The sequence below is a fragment of the Mustelus asterias genome, chromosome 3 (genome assembly GCF_964213995.1).
Source record: "Mustelus asterias chromosome 3, sMusAst1.hap1.1, whole genome shotgun sequence".
Lineage (NCBI taxonomy): Eukaryota > Metazoa > Chordata > Chondrichthyes > Carcharhiniformes > Triakidae > Mustelus > Mustelus asterias.
In genome coordinates, this window is record NC_135803.1 from 86,630,127 (window position 1) to 86,648,482 (window position 18,356).

General features: G+C 52.0%; 1 protein-coding gene across 3 annotated transcripts in view; it reads left to right on the forward strand.

Annotated features, from left to right (window-relative positions):
- pfas (phosphoribosylformylglycinamidine synthase) overlaps positions 1-18,356 on the forward strand; it is a 314,140-nt gene that overhangs the window by 4,772 nt on the left and 291,012 nt on the right. For all 3 annotated transcript variants that reach the window (XM_078209284.1, XM_078209285.1, XM_078209283.1), the window contains exons 2-4: positions 10,848-10,989; positions 11,283-11,418; positions 11,713-11,818. In XM_078209284.1, the coding sequence (XP_078065410.1) occupies positions 10,848-10,989; positions 11,283-11,418; positions 11,713-11,818 (384 nt within the window). The remainder of the gene's footprint in view (positions 1-10,847; positions 10,990-11,282; positions 11,419-11,712; positions 11,819-18,356) is intronic.

An 18,356-nucleotide genomic window follows, 5' to 3' on the forward strand; every position in this document is an offset into this window, starting at 1 on the left:
GGGTCTCTTCTGCTCTCTGTGGTTTCATGATTCTGTGAAATCTATAGTGTGTGACGGTGAGTAACCGAGAATATAGATTTATAAGTAAGAGGAGTGAGAGGACGGGAAACTGAAAATATAGGTATATGAAGCATAGAATGCTGACAGTACAGAAGGAGCCTGCACCGACAACAATCTCACCCAGGCCCTATCCCCGTAACCCAACATATTTGATCTGCTAATCTCTCTGACATGAAGGGGCAATTTCTTTTCCATAGTGAGACGGTGAGTAAACTGAGAATATAGATTTATAAATTTATATTTAGATAGATTGGTGACTACCAGGAGAGGCAGGCAGGTAGTGCAGGAGTCTCCTGTGGTTATTCCCTTTCAAACAGGCATACCATTTTGAATTCCATCGAAGGGGATAGTCTCTCAGGGAAAATACCAGCAGCAGCGAGGCCTATGGCACTACACTTGGCTCTGCTGTAGAACAGGGTCGGGCAAAGAATAAGCGAGCAGTAGTAATAGGTGACTCGCTAGTTAAAGGCACAGGCAGGTGTTTCTGTTGCCACGATCGAGACTCTATGTGTGTTGCCTCGGTCTAGGATGTCTCTGAGTCGTTAAAGGACATTCTTAAGGGGAAGGGTGAGCAGCCAGAAGTCGTTGTACACATTGGTACCAATGACATAGGGAGGAAAAGGGATGAGATCCTGAAGTGTGAATATAGAGTTAGGCAGAAGGCTAAAGTGCAGGACCTTGAGGGTTGTCATTTCTGGACTACTGTCGGTGCCATGTGCTTGTGAGAGTAGGAAAGCTGGGCTGAAAAATGGCAGATGGAGTTTAACCCTGATAAATGTGAGGTGATTCATTTTGGTAGGACTAATTTCAATGTGGATTACAGGGTCAAAGGTAGGGTTCTGAGGACTGTGGAGGAACAGAGAGATCTTGGGGTTCATATCCACAGATCTCTAAAGGTTGCCACTCAAGTGGATAGAGCTGTGAAGAAGGCCTATAGTGTGTTAGCTTTTATTAACAGGGGGTTGGAGTTTAAGAGCTGTGGGGTTATGCTGCAACTGTACAGGACCTTGGTGAGACCACATTTGGAATATTGTGTGCAGTTCTGGTCACCTCACTATAAGAAGGATGTGGAAGTGCTGGAAAGAGTGCAGAGGAGATTTACCAGGATGCTGCCTGGTTTGGAGGGTAGGTCTTATGAGGAAAGGTTGAGGGAGCTAGGGCTGTTCTCTCTGGAGCGGAGGAGGCTGAGGGGAGACTTAATAGAGGTTTATAAAATGATGAAGGGGATAGATAGAGTGAACGTTCAAAGACTATTTCCTCTGGTGGATGGAGCTATTACAAGGGGGCATAACTATAGGGTTCGTGGTGGGAGATATAGGAAGGATGTCCGAGGTAGATTCTTTACGCAGAGAGTGGTTGGGGTGTGGAATGGACTGCCTGCTGTGATAGTGGAGTCGGACACTTTTTAGGAACATTTAAGCGGTTATTGGATAGGCACATGGAGCACACCAGGATGATAGGGAGTGGGATAGCTTGATCTTGGTTTCAGATAAAGCTCGGCACAACATCGTGGGCCGAAGGGCCTGTTCTTGCTGTACTGTTCTAAGTCTAAGGACTAGGAAGATTAGGCAAATGAAAGCTTGGCGTGAGAGCTGGTGTAGGGGGCAGGGATTTAGATATGTGGATTGTTGGGATCTCTTCTGGGACAGGGGTGACCTGCTCAAGAGGGACGGGTTATACCTGAACTGGAGGGGGAACTAATATCCTGGCGGAGAGATTTGATAGAGCAACTTGGGAGGGTTTAAACTAGTTTGATAAGGGGGTAGGAGACAGAAGGTTGAGGACAGCATGGAAATTAAAGAGAGCATGTTAAATAGTAAAGGTAGTGTCAGTAATCCTAATACTAGACAGGTCAGGCAAGAGCAGGGCAGAAAGTAAGGGAAATTCAGATTAAACTGCATTTATTTCAATGCAAGAGGCCTGACAGGCAAGGCAGATGACTCGGGATATTGAGGCTCTGGTCAAAAAGAAGAAGGAGGAATAAGACCAGCATAGGCAGTTGGGATCGAGTAAATCCCTTGAAGAGTATAGAGGTTGTCGGAGTAGAGTTAAGAGAGAAATTAGGAGGGTAAAAAGGGAACATGACATTGCTTTGGCAGATAAGGCAAAGGAGAATCCAAAGAGCTTCTACAAATATATAAATCAATTTTTTGAAGTTTTTTGAAGGGGTAACCAAGAAGGTAGATGAGGGCAGTGCAGTTGATGTTGTCTACATGAACTTTAGCAAGGCCTTTGACAAGGTACTGCATGGTAGGTTGTTGCATAAGGTTAAATTTCACGGGATCCAGGGTGAGGTAGCGAAATAGATTCAAAATTGGCGGCACAGTAGCACAGTGGTGAGCACTGCTGCTTCGCAGCTCCAGGGACTTGGGTTCGATTCCCGGCTTGGGTCACTGTTTGATGTGGAGATGCTGGCGTTGGACTGGGGTAAACACAGTAAGAGTTTTAACAACACCAGGTTAAAGTCCAACAGGTTTATTTAGTAGCAAATACCATTATGTTCAAAGCGCTGCTCCTTCGTCAGATGGAATCGAATCCTGCTCTCCCAATACACTTACAATATACATCGCTTTAACCTGTGCTTAATGCTCCCTCCTCCACTCACATTGCCTGTATCTTTAAGAACTGGTTGGCTGTAGAGATTTGCATTCTAATCAGTATTCTGTAACTTGATTTTGTGTCTCTGTGCCCTGTTTGAGAGCAGGTTTCCACTCCATCTGACGAAGGAGCAGCGCTCCGAAAGCTAATGGTATTTGCTACCAAATAAACCTGTTGGACTTTAACCTGGTGTTGTTAAAACTGTTACTGTGTGTGGAGTTTGCACATTCTCCTCGTGTCTGCGTGGGTTTCCTCCCACAGTCCAAAGGTGTTAGGTTGATTGGCCATGCTAAAATTGCCCCTCAGTGTCCTGAGATGCGTAGGTTACAGGGATTAGTGGGTAAATATGTAGGGATATGGGAGTAGGGCCTGGGTGGGATTGTGGTCGGTGCAGACTCGATGGGCCAAATGGCCTCTTTCTGTACTGTAGGGTTTCTGTGATTCTATGAAAGGGCAAAAGTGTAACTACGGAAAGAATAGGACCTCTTTAGGATTGACAAGGTGATCTATGTGCGGATCTACAAGGGATTGAACCGTTAGAGAAAATCTCCATTACAAGGGAGGAAGTGTTAAGGTTTGTTAGAGAATATAAAGACTGACAAATCCCCAGGGCCTGATGGAATCTATCCAAGGCTGCTCGGGGAGACGAGAGATGAAATCGCTGGGCCTCTGACGCAAATCTTTGTCTCGTCACTGGACGCAGGTGAGGTCCCATGGGATTGGAGGATAGCTAATGTGGTCCCGTTATTTAAGAAGGGTAGGAAGGATAACCCGGGTAATTATCGGCCGGTGAGCTTGACGTCCATGGTCGGGAAGTTGTTGGAGAAGATTCTTAGAGGTAGGATGTATGCACATTTAGAAAGGAATAAACTCATTAACGATAGTCAGCATGGTTTTGTGAGAGGGAGGTCATGCCTCACTAACTTGGTGGAGTTTTTTGAAGAAGTGACCAGACTGGTTGACAAGGGAAGGGCCGTGGATGTCGTCTATATGGACTTCAGTAAAGCGTTTGACAAAGTCCCTCATGGTTGGCTGGTGAAAAAGGTTGGATCTCTTGGGATAAAGGGGGAGGTGGCTAGATGGGTGGAGAACTGGCTTGGTCACAGAAGACAGAGGGTGGTAGTGGAAGGGTCTTTTTCCGGCTGGAGGCCTGTGACTAGTGGTGTTCCGCAGGGCTCTGTATTGGGACCTCTGCTGTTTGTGATTTATATAAACGATCTGGAAGAAGGTGTAACTGGGGTGATCAGTAAGTTTGCGGACGACACAAAATTGGCAGGACTTGCAGATAGTGAGGAGCATTGTGAGAAGCTACAGAAGGATATAGATAGGCTGGAAATTTGGGCAAAGAAATGGCAGATGGAGTTCAATCCTGATAAATGCGAAGTGATGCATTTTGGTAGAAATAATGTAGGGAGGAGCGATACGATAAATGGCAGAACCATAAAGGGTGTAGATACGCAGAGGGACCTGGGTGTGCAAGTCCACAGATCCTTGAAGGTGACGTCACAGGTGGAGAAGGTGGTGAAGAAGGCATATGGCATGCTTGCCTTTATAGGACGGGGCATAGAGTATAAAAGTTGGGGTCTGATGTTGCAGATGTATAGAACGTTGGTTCGGCTGCATTTGGAATACTGCGTCCAGTTCTGGTCGCCACACTACCAGAAGGACGTGGAGGCTTTGGAGAGAGTACAGAGGAGGTTTGCCAGGATGTTGCCTGGTATGGAGGGGCTTAGTTATGAGGAGAGATTGGGTAAACTGGGGTTGTTCTCCCTGGAACGACGGAGAATGAGGGGAGACTTAATAGAGGTGTATAAAATTATGAAAGGCATAGATAGGGTGAACGGTGGGAAGCTTTTCCCCAGGTCGGTGGTGACGTTCACGAGGGGTCATCGGTTCAAGGTGAAGGGGGGAGGTTTAACACAGATATCAGAAGGACATATTTTACACAGAGGGTGGTGGGGGCCTGGAATGCGCTGCCAGGCAAGGTAGTGGAGGCGGACACACTGGGAACGTTTAGGACTTATCTAGACAGCCATATGAACGGAGTGGGAATGGAGGGATACAAAAGAATGGTCTCGTTTGGACCAGGGAGCGGCGCGGGCTTGGAGGGCCGAAGGGCCTGTTCCTGTGCTGTATTGTTCTTTGTTTTTTGTTCTTTGGATGGGTGAGATCCTAAATGAATATTTCTCATCAGTATTTACTGTTGAGAAAAGTGTGATTGTTAGGGAACTTGGGGAAATAAACAGTGATACATTGAGGAGTGTACATATTACAGAGAAGGAGGTGCTCGAAGTCTCAAAGTGCATCAAGGTAGATAAATCCCTGGGACTCGTGAAATGTTTCCCAGGACGTTGTGGGAGGCTAGGGAGGAAATTGCGGGTTCCCTATTTGAATCATCAAGAGCCACAGGTGAGGTGCCTGAAGATTGGAGGGTGGCAAATGTTGTGCCTATCTTTAGGGTAGTAAGTTTAGAAGGGTAAGTTGTTGGAAGGTATTCTGAGAGACAGGATCTCGAGACATTTAGAGAGGCAAGGACTGATTAGGGACAGTTAGTATGGCTTTGTGAGTGGAAAATCATGTCTCACAAATTTGATTGAGTTTATTTGAAGGGGTAACCAAGATGGTAGATGAGGGCAGTGCAGTTGATGTTGTGTACATGAACTTTAGCAAGGCCTTTGACAAGGTACTGCATGGTAGGTTGTTGCATAAGGTTAAATTTCACGGGATCTTGGGTGAGGTAGTGAAATAGATTCAAAATTGGCTTGACGACAGAAGCCAGAGGGTGGTTGTAGAGGGTTGTTTTTCAAACTGGAGGCCTGTGACTAGTGGTGTGCCTCCGGGATCGGTGCTGGGTGCACTGTTGTTTGTCATTTATATTAATGATTTGGAAGGGAATTTAGGAGGCATGGTTAGTAAGTCTGCAGATGACACCAAGATTGGTAGCATAGTGGACAATGAAGAAGGCTATCTCGGATTGCAACTGGATCTTGATCAATTGGGCCAGTGGGTCGATGAATGGCAGATGGTGTTTAATTTAGATAAATGTGAGGTGATGCATTTTGGTAGATCGAATTGGGCCAGGACCTACTCAGTTAATGGGAGGGCGTTGGGGAGAGTTACAGAACAAAGAGATCTAGGAGTACAGGTTCATAACTCCAGGTGGACAGAGTGGTGAAGAAGGCATTCGGCATGCTTGGTTTCATTGGTCGGAACATTGAATACAGGAGTTGGGATGTCTTGTTGAAGTTGTACAAGACATTGGTAAGGCCACACTTGCAATACTGTGTACAGTTCTGGTCACACTATTATAGAAAGGATATTATTAAACTAGAAAGAGTGCAGAAAAGATTTACGAGGATGCTACCGGGACTTGATGGATTGAGTTATAAGGAGAGGCTGGATAGACTGGGTCTTTTTTCTCTGGAGCGTAGGAGGCTGAGGGGTGATCTTATGGAAGTCCATAAAATAATGAGGGGCATAGGTGAGGTAAGAAATCCCGCAACACCAGGTTAAAGTCCAACAGGTTTATTTGGAATCAAATAAACCTGTTGGACTTCAACCTGGTGTTATATAATCATAGAATCCTACAGTGCAGATGGAGGCCATTCAGCCCATCAAGTCTGCACCGACCACAATCCCACGAAGGCCCCATCCCCGTAACCCCATGCATTTACCTGAGCGAGTCAACCAGACACTAAGTGGCAATTTAGTATGACCAATCCACCTAGCCCGCACATCTTTGGAGTGTGGGAGGAAACCAGAGCACCCGGAGGAAACCTAGGTCGAGATACGGGGAAAATGTGCAAACTCCAAACAGACTGTGACCCGAGCCGGGAATCGAACCCGGGTCCCTGGCACTGTGAGGTAGCAGTGCTAGCCACTGTGCCACCGTGCCGGAAACCGGACCGTACAGAATCCAGTCCTTAATCACAAATGGAATGAGGAGAGTGTGAGAAGTGTGATGTCCACAAGTGTTGTGTGACTTGTTACTGTGTCCACCTTAGTCCAATGTCAGCATCTCCACATCACGGCGTAGATAGTCAACATCTTTTCCCAAAGGTCTAAAAGTAGACAGCATCGATTTAAAGTGAGTAGGGAGAGATACAAAAGGGTCCAGATGGGCATTTCTTTCACACACAGGGAGGTGAGTGTCTGGAATGAGCTGCCAGAGGTAGTGGGAGAGGAGGGCACAATTTTGTCTTTTAAAAAGCATTTATACAGTTACATGGGTAAGGTTAGAGGGACATGGGCCAAACGCGGGCAATTGGGATGAGCTTAATGGTAAAAACTGGGACAAGTTGGGCCGAAGGGCCTGTTTGCATGCAGTAAATCTCAGTGACTCAAGAGTGCAGCACTTCATCAATACTGACATAAGAACATAAGAACATAAGAAATAGGAGCAGGAGTAGGCCATCTAGCCCCTCGAGCCTGCCCCGCCATTCAATAAGATCATGGCTGATCTGACGTGGATCAGTACCACTTACCCGCCTGATCCCCATAACCCTTAATTCCCTTACCGATCAGGAATCCATCCATCCGCGCTTTAAACATATTCAGCGAGGTAGCCTCCACCACCTCAGTGGGCAGAGAATTCCAGAGATTCACCACCCTCTGGGAGAAGAAGTTCCTCCTCAACTCTGTCTTAAACCGACCCCCCTTTATTTTGAGGCTGTGTCCTCTAGTTTTAACTTCCTTACTAAGTGGAAAGAATCTCTCCGCCTCCACCCTATCCAGCCCCCGCATTATCTTATAACCCTTCAACAGTATGGCATTCTCCAGTATTGACCCTCCGACAGTGCGGCATTCCCTCCAGCCCTGCTGCGCTACCTCAATGCTGACCCTATGACAGTGAATTGCAACCTCAAACCTGTCCCTCTGATCACGCATTATTCCCTCCATACTGACCCTGCAATTGCGCGGGACTTGTTGCTGATCAGCTCCCTTTATGCACGTGTTGTTGTAGGTCTCGATAGCTCAAGGTCAGCAGATAGTGAGTTTTCAAATTGAGGAAGGCAGGTGAAGGGTTCAGGGGCAGAGTAGTTAAGTGCAGGTTAGCTGGGGTGGTGGGGGAGTGGGGGCGCTGTTGTACACTTTGCTCCCAACAAACAACAGACATCTGCAGAGAAGCAAAAACAAACTTGGGAACTCTTGAATGTTCCCGTGATATGTCTGATCGTCATTGGAACGTTCATTCACTGCATCAACACTCCACGTTGCTGATTGCTCAATGCTCCGATTAGATACTCATGATTCTGGATTTGATGTGACTCGTGCTGCCAATTAGAAGCTCATTTCAGCTTGCTGCTGTTCCTCGGTGTTTCTTGACAGGTTCTCTCTTTCCAGTTCATTTCAGTACTTCGAGCCCACCTTCCAACGTCCGGCTCTCCCCTGCTCCCTCCCCCCCTCGCTCCCTCCAGCTCACCCCCCCCCCCCCCCCCCCCCCAAAACCTTGCTCCCTCCGGCTCTCTTTCCACCCCCTCCCTCGCTCCCTCCAGCTCTCTTCCCGCCCCCCCTCCTCGCTCCCTCCGGCTCTCTTCCCCCCCCATCGCTCCCTCCGGCTCTCCCCACCCCCCCCCTCGCTCCCTCCGGCTCCCCCCCCCCCCCCCCCACCCCCAGCTCCCTCCCGCTCTCCCCCCCTCGCCCCCTCCCGCTCTCCCCCCCCTCGCCCCCTCCCGCTCTCCGCCCCCTCTCGCTCTCGCCCCCTTCCACTCTCCCCCCCTCGCCCCCTCCCGCTCTCCCCCCCTCGCCCCCTCCCGCTCTCCCCCCCCTCGCCCCCTCCCGCTCTCCCCCCCTCGCCCCCTCCCGCTCTCCCCCCCTCGCCCCCTCCCGCTCTCCCCCCCTCGCCCCCTCCCGCTCCCCCCCCCTCGCCCCCTCCCGCTCTCCCCCCCCCTCACTCCCTCCCGCTCGCCCCCTCCCGCTCTCCCCCCCCCTCGCCCCCTCCCGCTCTCCCCCCCCCCTCGCCCCCTCCCGCTCTCCCCCCCGCCCCCTCCCGCTCTCCCCACCCCCTCGACCCCTCCCGCTCTCCCCCCCTCGCCCCCTCCCGCTCTCCCCCCCTCGCCCCCTCCCGCTCTCCCCCCTCGCCCCCTCCCGCTCTCCCCCCTCGCCCCCTCCCGCTCTCCCCCCCTCGCCCCCTCCCGCTCTCCCCCCTCGCCCCCTCCCGCTCTCCCCCCTCGCCCCCTCCCGCTCTCCCCCCCTCGCCCCCTCCCGCTCTCCCCCCCTCGCCCCCTCCCGCTCTCCCCCCCTCGCCCCCTCCCGCTCTCCCCCCCTCGCCCCCTCCCGCTCTCCCCCCCTCGCCCCCTCCCGCTCTCCCCCCCTCGCCCCCTCCCGCTCTCCCCCCCTCGCCCCCTCCCGCTCTCCCCCCCTCGCCCCCTCCCGCTCTCCCCCCCTCGCCCCCTCCCGCTCTCCCCCCCTCGCCCCCTCCCGCTCTCCCCCCCTCGCCCCCTCCCGCTCTCCCCCCCTCGCCCCCTCCCGCTCTCCCCCCCTCGCCCCCTCCCGCTCTCCCCCCCTCGCCCCCTCCCGCTCTCCCCCCCTCGCCCCCTCCCGCTCTCCCCCCCTCGCCCCCTCCCGCTCTCCCCCCCTCGCCCCCTCCCGCTCTCCCCCCCTCGCCCCCTCCCGCTCTCCCCCCCTCGCCCCCTCCCGCTCTCCCCCCCTCGCCCCCTCCCGCTCTCCCCCCCTCGCCCCCTCCCGCTCTCCCCCCCTCGCCCCCTCCCGCTCTCCCCCCCTCGCCCCCTCCCGCTCTCCCCCCCTCGCCCCCTCCCGCTCTCCCCCCCTCGCCCCCTCCCGCTCTCCCCCCCTCGCCCCCTCCCGCTCTCCCCCCCTCGCCCCCTCCCGCTCTCCCCCCCTCGCCCCCTCCCGCTCTCCCCCCCTCGCCCCCTCCCGCTCTCCCCCCCTCGCCCCCTCCCGCTCTCCCCCCCTCGCCCCCTCCCGCTCTCCCCCCCTCGCCCCCTCCCGCTCTCCCCCCCTCGCCCCCTCCCGCTCTCCCCCCCTCGCCCCCTCCCGCTCTCCCCCCCTCGCCCCCTCCCGCTCTCCCCCCCTCGCCCCCTCCCGCTCTCCCCCCCTCGCCCCCTCCCGCTCTCCCCCCCTCGCCCCCTCCCGCTCTCCCCCCCTCGCCCCCTCCCGCTCTCCCCCCCTCGCCCCCTCCCGCTCTCCCCCCCTCGCCCCCTCCCGCTCTCCCCCCCTCGCCCCCTCCCGCTCTCCCCCCCTCGCCCCCTCCCGCTCTCCCCCCCTCGCCCCCTCCCGCTCTCCCCCCCTCGCCCCCTCCCGCTCTCCCCCCCTCGCCCCCTCCCGCTCTCCCCCCCTCGCCCCCTCCCGCTCTCCCCCCCTCGCCCCCTCCCGCTCTCCCCCCCTCGCCCCCTCCCGCTCTCCCCCCTCGCCCCCTCCCGCTCTCCCCCCCTCGCCCCCTCCCGCTCTCCCCCCCTCGCCCCCTCCCGCTCTCCCCCCCTCGCCCCCTCCCGCTCTCCCCCCCTCGCCCCCTCCCGCTCTCCCCCCCTCCCCCCTCCCGCTCTCCCCCCCTCGCCCCCTCCCGCTCTCCCCCCCTCGCCCCCTCCCGCTCTCCCCCCCTCGCCCCCTCCTGCTCTCCCCCCCTCGCCCCCTCCCGCTCTCCCCCCTCCCGCTCTCCCCCCCTCGCCCCCTCCCGCTCTCCCCCCCTCGCCCCCTCCCGCTCTCCCCCCCCTCGGCCCCCTCCCGCTCTCCCCCCCCCCCCCCCCCCTCGGCCCCCTCGCGCTCTCCCGCCCCCTCGCGCTCTCCCCCCCCCCCCCCCCCTCGGCCCCCTCCCGCTCTCCCCCCCCCCCCCCCCGGCCCCCTCCTGCTCTCCCCCCCTCCCGCTCCCCCCCCCCCCCCCCCCCCCCCGGCCCCCTCCCGCTCTCTCCGGCCCCCTCCCGCTCTCCCCCCCGGCCCCTCCCGCTCTCCCCCCCGGCCCCCTCCCGCTCTCCCCCCCCCTCGGCCCCCTCCCGCTCTCCCCACCACTCGGCCCCCTCCCGCTCTCCCCCCCCTCCCGCTCTCCCCCCCTCGGCCCCTCCCGCTCCCCCCCCCCCCCCCCCCCCCTCGGCCCCCTCCCGCTCTCCCCCCCCCCCCCTCGGCCCCCTCCAGCTCTCCCCCCCCCCCCCCCTCGGCCCCCTCCCTTGATGACACTGTAGAGGTGCTGTGCTCATTTCTTATACTGATGTTGTGTTGTTTGCTTTCTTCCTCAGATGGTTGTGCTTCATTTCTATAAGAGACCCACTGAGCTCCCATCTCAGGATGTGGAGAGAATCATCCTTCGATCTAGAATGCACCATCTGGAGAGGATTGTGTGTGTTCGCCGGGAGGTCTGCTACAATGTTAACTGGACAGGTGGGAATCATATTGGAGTTGTTGTTGGGAAGAGGCGCTGTTTGATATCCATAGCAACTTGGTTGTGATCTGATTCCGTTTCACCCTTGATGTCACCGCTTCCGTCTACCCCCATCTCTTCCCCCCCCCCCCCCCCCCCCCCCCACCCACCCACCCCCACCCCCCCTCCCTCGGGCTCTCTGTCTCAGTGTCGTTTACCCTATTCTTGAGTCCTTGGAGCAGCTCCCCCAGTTCAGCTGTTCAAACTCCTGCTGTGGTGATGTGTCTCCTGACTCTCTGATCCTTTTTCACAGGTTCAGCCTCTCCCAGTCCACAGGACAGGCACAAGCTCACATGGATTTTTCAATCACCTTTCAACGCCCAGAGCATTTCCACACAACCCTTCCTCAGTGCGAGTGATGGAGAGCTGCTGGTGGAGATTGGGCCGAGGTGAGTGTGGACACAGAGCAGGATGCTCAGGTATGATGAGTAAGTGTGAATAGTACAGCAACCTGAAGTGATGTGTGTTCTGGGTGAGGGGACCATGACCCCCTCACAGATGAGCTCCCTGTGGTTTCATTGGGGTCTGACTCCCTTCAGCTTTGGCACAGTGGTAGCGTAATCGAGTTATGTGGAGGACTGGTGTGGGAGCTCAGTGGAAGGAATTCCTGGTGTTTTGAGTCTTGCTGCTTTTGTTTCTTAGCCTCTGCTCACAAGATAGTTTGTAACTGTTTCATATTTCAGGTTGAACTTCTCGACAGCCTGGTCGACTAATGCTGTATCAATGTGTCACTCCGTTGGTTTAACAGCGGTAGATCGGATCGAATGCTCCAGCCGATATCTCCTAAAGGTGAGCAGAATGGCTCAATATTATCATCACCTGAAATCAAAATACACACTGCATCCAGACGGTGTGTATCCCTGCTGGGTCATCAGACTGACAGTCAGAGAATGCTGAGATTCGCAGTTGTTCACTGCTGTCTCACTTTCTGATAGGGATCTCTGTTTCTCTGCATTGATCAATGATGTTGCTGACATGTCAATATTGGTGAAATAGAGACCCATTATGCTGCACTAAAGGAAGCAAATCGGAGTTTTTCAGCTATGTTGGGCGTCAAGAGAGTAAGGCAAGACTGGATGGTCTTTACTTTAATGACAGAAGTGGAAGAGGTGAGACTGATGATTTAAAGGTGTGGATTGACACATGGAAGTGTGATGTTGTTGCCATCACACAAACATGGTTGAGGGAAGGGCAGGACTGACCACTCAATATTCCTTGGTATAGGATCTTCAGGCGAGACAGAGAGGGAGGTGGTGTAGCACTATTAATTAAGGAGTCAATTACTGCAATAAGGAGAGATGATATCTTGGAGTTGGCCTTGATAGATTGGGGAGAGTTACTTAAAGAGATGACGGTGGATAAGCCATGGCAAACATTCAGGGAATCAACGGGGGAACCGCAGCAACTGTTTATTCCTGTCGGGCACAAAAGCAAAATGGGTAAGAGGGCCAATCCGTGGCTTACAAAGGAAATTAGAGAGTGTCCAATCCAAGGAAGGAGCATACAGATTGGCCAAGAAAAATAATAGGTCTGAGGATTGGGAGCAGTTTAGCATTCAGCAAAGAAAGTCCAAGGGATTGATTAAGAAGGGGAAAATACAGTACGAAAGTAAACGTGCAGGGAACATAAAGACTGACACTTAGAGTTTCTATAGATACATGAAGAGAAAGAGGTTGGTGAAGACAAATGTAGGTCCCCTCCAGACAAAAATGAGCGAATGTATAATAGGGACAAAGAAATGGCTGAGCAACTGAATGCATACTTTTTTTTAATTCATTCGTGGGACATGGGTGTCGCTGGCTGGCCAGCATTTATTGCCCATCCCTAGTTGCCCTTGAGAAGGTGGTGGTGAGCTGCCTTCTTGAATTGCTGCATTGTGGGTTGACCCGCAATGCCATTGGGGAGGGAATTCCAGGAATTTGACTCAGCGACTGCGAAGGAACAGCGATATATTTCCAAGTCAGGATGGTGAGTGGATTGGAGGGGAACTTGTAGGTGGTGGTGTTCCCATTTATCTGCTGCCCTTGTCCTTCTGGATGGAAGTGGTTGTGGGTTTGGACGGTGCTGTCTCAGGATCTTTGGTGAATTGCTGCAGTGCATCTTGTAGATAGTACACACTGCTTTTGAGTGTCGGTGGTGGAGGGAGTGGATGTTTGTGGATGTGGTGCCAATCAAGCAAGCTGCTTTGTCCTGGGTGGAGTCAAGCTTCTTGAGTGTTGTTGGAGCTGCACCCATCCAGGCAAGTGGGGAGTATTCCATCACACTCCTGACTTGTGCCTTCTGGATGGTGGAAAGGCTTTGGGGAGTCAGGAGGTGAGTTGCTCACCGCAATATTCCTCGCCTCTGACCTGCTGTTGTAGCCACTGTGTTTATGTGGTGAACCCAGTTAAGTTTCTGGTCAATGGTAACCCCAAGGATGTTGACTTTGGTTCTGTCTTCACAAAAGAGGACACAAATCAAATGCCAGAAATGTTGGAGAATGCAAGATTTAGTGAGAGAGGAGAAAAAAGTAAAGTTTATTTATTAGTCATAAGCAGGTTTACATTCACACTGCAATTAATCTAGTAGATTAATTGCAGTCTACAAGATTATGAGAGGTATGGACAGAGTGGACAGTCAGAAGCTTTTTCCCAGGGTGGAAGAGTCAATTACTAGGGGACACAGGTTTAAGGTGCGAGGGGCAAGTTTTAAAGGCGATGTACGAGGCAGATTTTTTACAGAGTAGTGGGTGCCTGGAACTCGTTGCGGGGGAGGTAGTGGAAGCAGATACGGTAGTGACTTTTAAGGGGCGTCTTGACAAATACATGAAGAGGATGGGAATAGAGGGATATGGTCCCCGGAAGGGTAGGGGGTTTTAGTTAAGTCGGGCAGCATGGTCGGTGCGGTCTTGGAGGGCCGAAGGGCCTGTTCCTGTGCTGTAATTTTCTTTGTTCAATTAAGTTACTGTGAAAATCCCCTAGTCGCCACACTCCGGCGCCTGTTCGGGTACACTGAGGGAAAATGTAGCATGGCCAATGCACCTAACCCGCACATCTTTGGACTGTGGGATGAAACTGGAGCACCTGGAGGAAACCCACACAGGCACGGGGAGAACATGCAAACTCTGCACAGTAGTGACCCAAGCTGGGAATTGAACCCGGGTCCCTGGCGCTGTGAGGCAGCAGTGCTAACCCACTGTGCCAAAAATTCTTGAATCCATTATCAAGAACTTTATAGTGGAGCATTTAGAAAGCAGTGGCAGGATCAGACAATCAGCATGTATTTATAAAGGGGAAATCATGCTTGACAAATCTGTTGGAATTCTTTGAAGGTGTAACTGGTAGAATTGACAAGGGGGAGCCAGTCGATGTAGTATACTTGGATTTTCAGAAAGCGTTTGACAAGTCTTGCACGATTAAAGCGCATGGGATTGGGGGAAGTGTATTGAGATGGATAGAAAACTGGTTGGCAGAGAGGAAACAAAGAGTAGGAATTAATGGGTGCTTTTCAAATTGGCAGGCAGTCACTCGTGGGGTGCCACACGGATTGGTGCTGGGACCCCAGCTGTTCACAATATATATTAATGATTTGAATGAGGGAACAAAATGTAACATCTCAAAGTTTTCTCCGAGGCAGCAGGAAGTGTAGACGGAGTCATTGGGTGGGAGGCTGGTTTGTGTGATGGACTGGGCTTCTTCGTTCACGAACCTTTGTAGTTTCTTGCGGTCTTGGGCAGAGCAGGAGCCATACCAAGCTGTAATACAACCAGAAAGAATGCTTTCTATGGTGAATCTGTAAAAGTTGGTGAGAGCCGTAGCAGACATGCCAAATTTCCTTGTAGACCCCCAGTATTGTAGGCCCCCTATGGTATAGTGTATTATAGTCAGTAGGAAGTAAACAGTTCACAGAGATGTGTGAGAGTAATAATCGGATATTTATACCAGGGATTTCAACTTTTGCAACATAAATTGGGCTAATCATAGTGTTAAACATTTAAAGGAGGTGCAATTTTTGAATTGTATCCAGGGGAGTGTTTTGTATCAATATGTGGAAGGCCCAACAAGGGATGGACGGTGCAGTGTTGGATCTGGTTGTGGGGAATGAAGCCGGACAAGTGTTCAATGTGGCAGTGGGGGAGCAATTTAACGATGGCGACAGCACAGTACGGTTCAAATTTTAGGGACAAGGAGAAATATAGCCTGCAAAAGGTGGCTTTGGATTGTGGGAAGGCAGATCTTATTAAAATAAGGCACAATCTGGCTAAAGTTGACTGGGAACTGTTACTTGCGGGTAGGTCGACAGTAGAGCAATGGGGACACATTCAAAAAGGAGCTCGGGAGAGTATCCCTTCGGGGTAAATGTAGGAGAAATAAGTTCAGGAAACCCTGGATGTCGAGATTAATTCAGGACTGGATGAGGAAGAAGAGGAAGGCTCATAGCAAGTTCAAAGGGAGCAATTCAGCTGTGGCCCCAGAGGAATATAGGAAATGCAAGAGAGAACTTAAGCAATTAGAGCAGAAAGGGGCATGAAAAAAGACTTGTGAATGAGATTCAGGAGAATCCGAAGATATTTTATAAATACATTAAAGGGAAGAGGTTAACCAAGGAAAGAGTAGGGTCCATTAGGGACAAAGGGTGCAATCTGTGTGTGAAGCTGTAGGATATTGGAAGGATGTTAAATGAATACTTCTCTTTGGTCTTCACTTAGGAAAAGGAGAAAGTAAGTACGCAATTCAGGAAGAGGGACTGAGGAACTTGCACCGTTTGACATAGGAAATGGGGAGATATTGGAGGCTCTCATGGGCTTAAAAATGGACAAATCACTGGCCTGGATGAACTGCATCCCAGGCTGCTGTAGGAGGTGAGGCAGAAAATTGCAGGGGCTCTGACACACACTTTTAATTCCCCTCTGTCCACGGGGGAAGTCATGATGTGGAGATGCTGACGTTGGACTGGGGTAAGCACAGTAAGAAGCCTCACAACACCAGGTTAAAGTCCAACAGGTTTATTTGGTAGCACAAGCTTTTGGAGTATCGCTCCTCCTTCAAATGAGTTAACTGACTCACCTGAAGAAGGAGCGATACTGCGAAAGCATGTGCTACCAAATAAGCCTGTTGGACTTTAACCTGGTGTTGTGAGACTTCTCACATGGGGGAAGTGCCAGAGGATTGGAGGATGGCTAATGTGATCCCTCTTTTCAAGAAAGGTGGTAGACATGAGTCAGGAAATTACAGACCGGTGAGTCTCACATCAGTGGTAGGAAAACTTTGAGATAATTCTGAAGGAGAGGATTAATATTCTCTTGGAAAGCCATGCTGAATTAGGGATAAACACAGTAAGAAGTTTAACAACACCAGGTTAAAGTCCAACAGGTTTATTTGGTAGCAAATGCCACTAGCTTTCGGAGCGCTGCCCCTTCGTCAGGTGGAGTGGAGAAATGCTCACAAACGGCATACAGACACAAACTCAATTTACAGAATAATGATTGGAATGCAGTCTTTACAGATAATCAAGTGGTACAAACAATATGAATGGAGGGAGCATTAAGCACAGGTTAAAGAGATGTGTATCTGTGTAATCATGTGTATCTGTGCAATCATTATTCTGTAAATATCCTCTTGGATATTGTATCCTCTTTTCTCCTTGGAGAGATGTAGGATGAGAGGAGACCTAATAGAGGTATATAAGATGTTGAGAGGCATAGATCGGGTGGACTCTCATAGGCTTTTTCCCAGGGTGGAAATGGCTGCTATGAGAGGACACAGGTTTAAGGTGCTGGGGGGTAGGTACAGGGGAAATGTTAGGAGGGAGTTTTTCACACAGAGGGTGGTGGGCGAGTGGAATCGGCTACCGTCAGTGATGGTGGAGGCAAACTCAATAGGGTCTTTTAAGAGACTTCTGGATGAGTACATTGGACTTAATAGGATGGAGGGTTATAGGTAGGCCTAAAAGGTAGGGATATGTTCGGCACAACTTGTGGGGCCGAAGGGCCTGTTTTGTGCTGTAGTTTTCTATGTTTCTATGTAACAACGAACAGTACAGCACAGGAAACAGGCCCTTCGGCCCTCCAAGTCTGCGCCGCTCATTGGTCCAACTGGACCATTCGTTTGTCTCCCTCCATTCCCAGACTGCTCATGTGACTATCCAGGTAAGTCTTAAACGATGTCAGCGTGTCTGCCTCCACCACCCTACTTGGCAGCGCATTCCAGGCCCCCACCACCCTCTGTGTAAAAAACGTCCCTCTGATATCTGAGTTATACTTCGCCCCTCTCACCTTGAGCCCGTGACCCCTTGTGATCGTCACCTCCGACCTGGGAAAAAGCGTCCCACTGTTCACCTTTCTATACCATTCATAATTTTGTACACCTCTATTCGGTCTCCCCTCATTCTCCGTCTTTCCAGGGAGAACAAGCCCAGTTGACCCAATCTCTCCTCATAGCTAAGACCCTCCATACCAGGCAACATCCTGGTAAACCTTCTCTGCACTCTCTCTAAAGCCTCCACGTCCTTCTGGTAGTGTGGCGACCAGAACTGGACGCAGTACTCCAAATGTGGCCTAACCAGCGTTTTATACAGCTGCAACATCAGACTCCAACTTTTATACTCTATATCCCGTCGTATAAAGGCAAGCATACCATATGCCTTCTTCACCACCACCTCCACCTGTGCTGCCACCTTTAAGGATTTGTGGACTTGCACACCTCGGTTTCTATACTCTTGATGGCCCTGCCATTTATTGTGTAACTCCCCCCTACATTAGTTCTTCCAAAATGCATCACTTCGCATTTATCTGGATTAAATTCCATCTTGTGGAGATGCCGGCGTTGGACTGGGGTAAACACAGTAAGAAGTTTAACAACACCAGGTTAAAGTCCAACAGGTTTATTTGGTAGCAAAAGCCACACAAGCTTTCGAGGCTCTGAGCCCCTTCTTCAGGTGAGTGGGAATTCTGTTCACAAACAGAACTTATAAGACACAGACTCAATTTACATGAATAATGGTTGGAATGCGAATACTTACAACTAATCCAGTCTTTAAGAAACAAAACAATGGGAGTGGAGAGAGCATCAAGACAGGCTAAAAAGATGTGTATTGTCTCCAGACAAGACAGCCAGTGAAACTCTGCAGGTCCATCTGCCATTTCTCCACCCAATTTTCCAGCCTATCTATATCCTGCTGTATTGTCCGACAACGTTCATCGCTATCCGCAAGTCCAGCCATCTTCGTGTCATCCGCAAACCTACTGATAACATCAGTTACACCTTCTTCCAAATCATTTATATATATCACAAATAGCAGAGGTCCCAGTACAGAGCCCTGCGGAACACCACTGGTCACAGACCTCCAG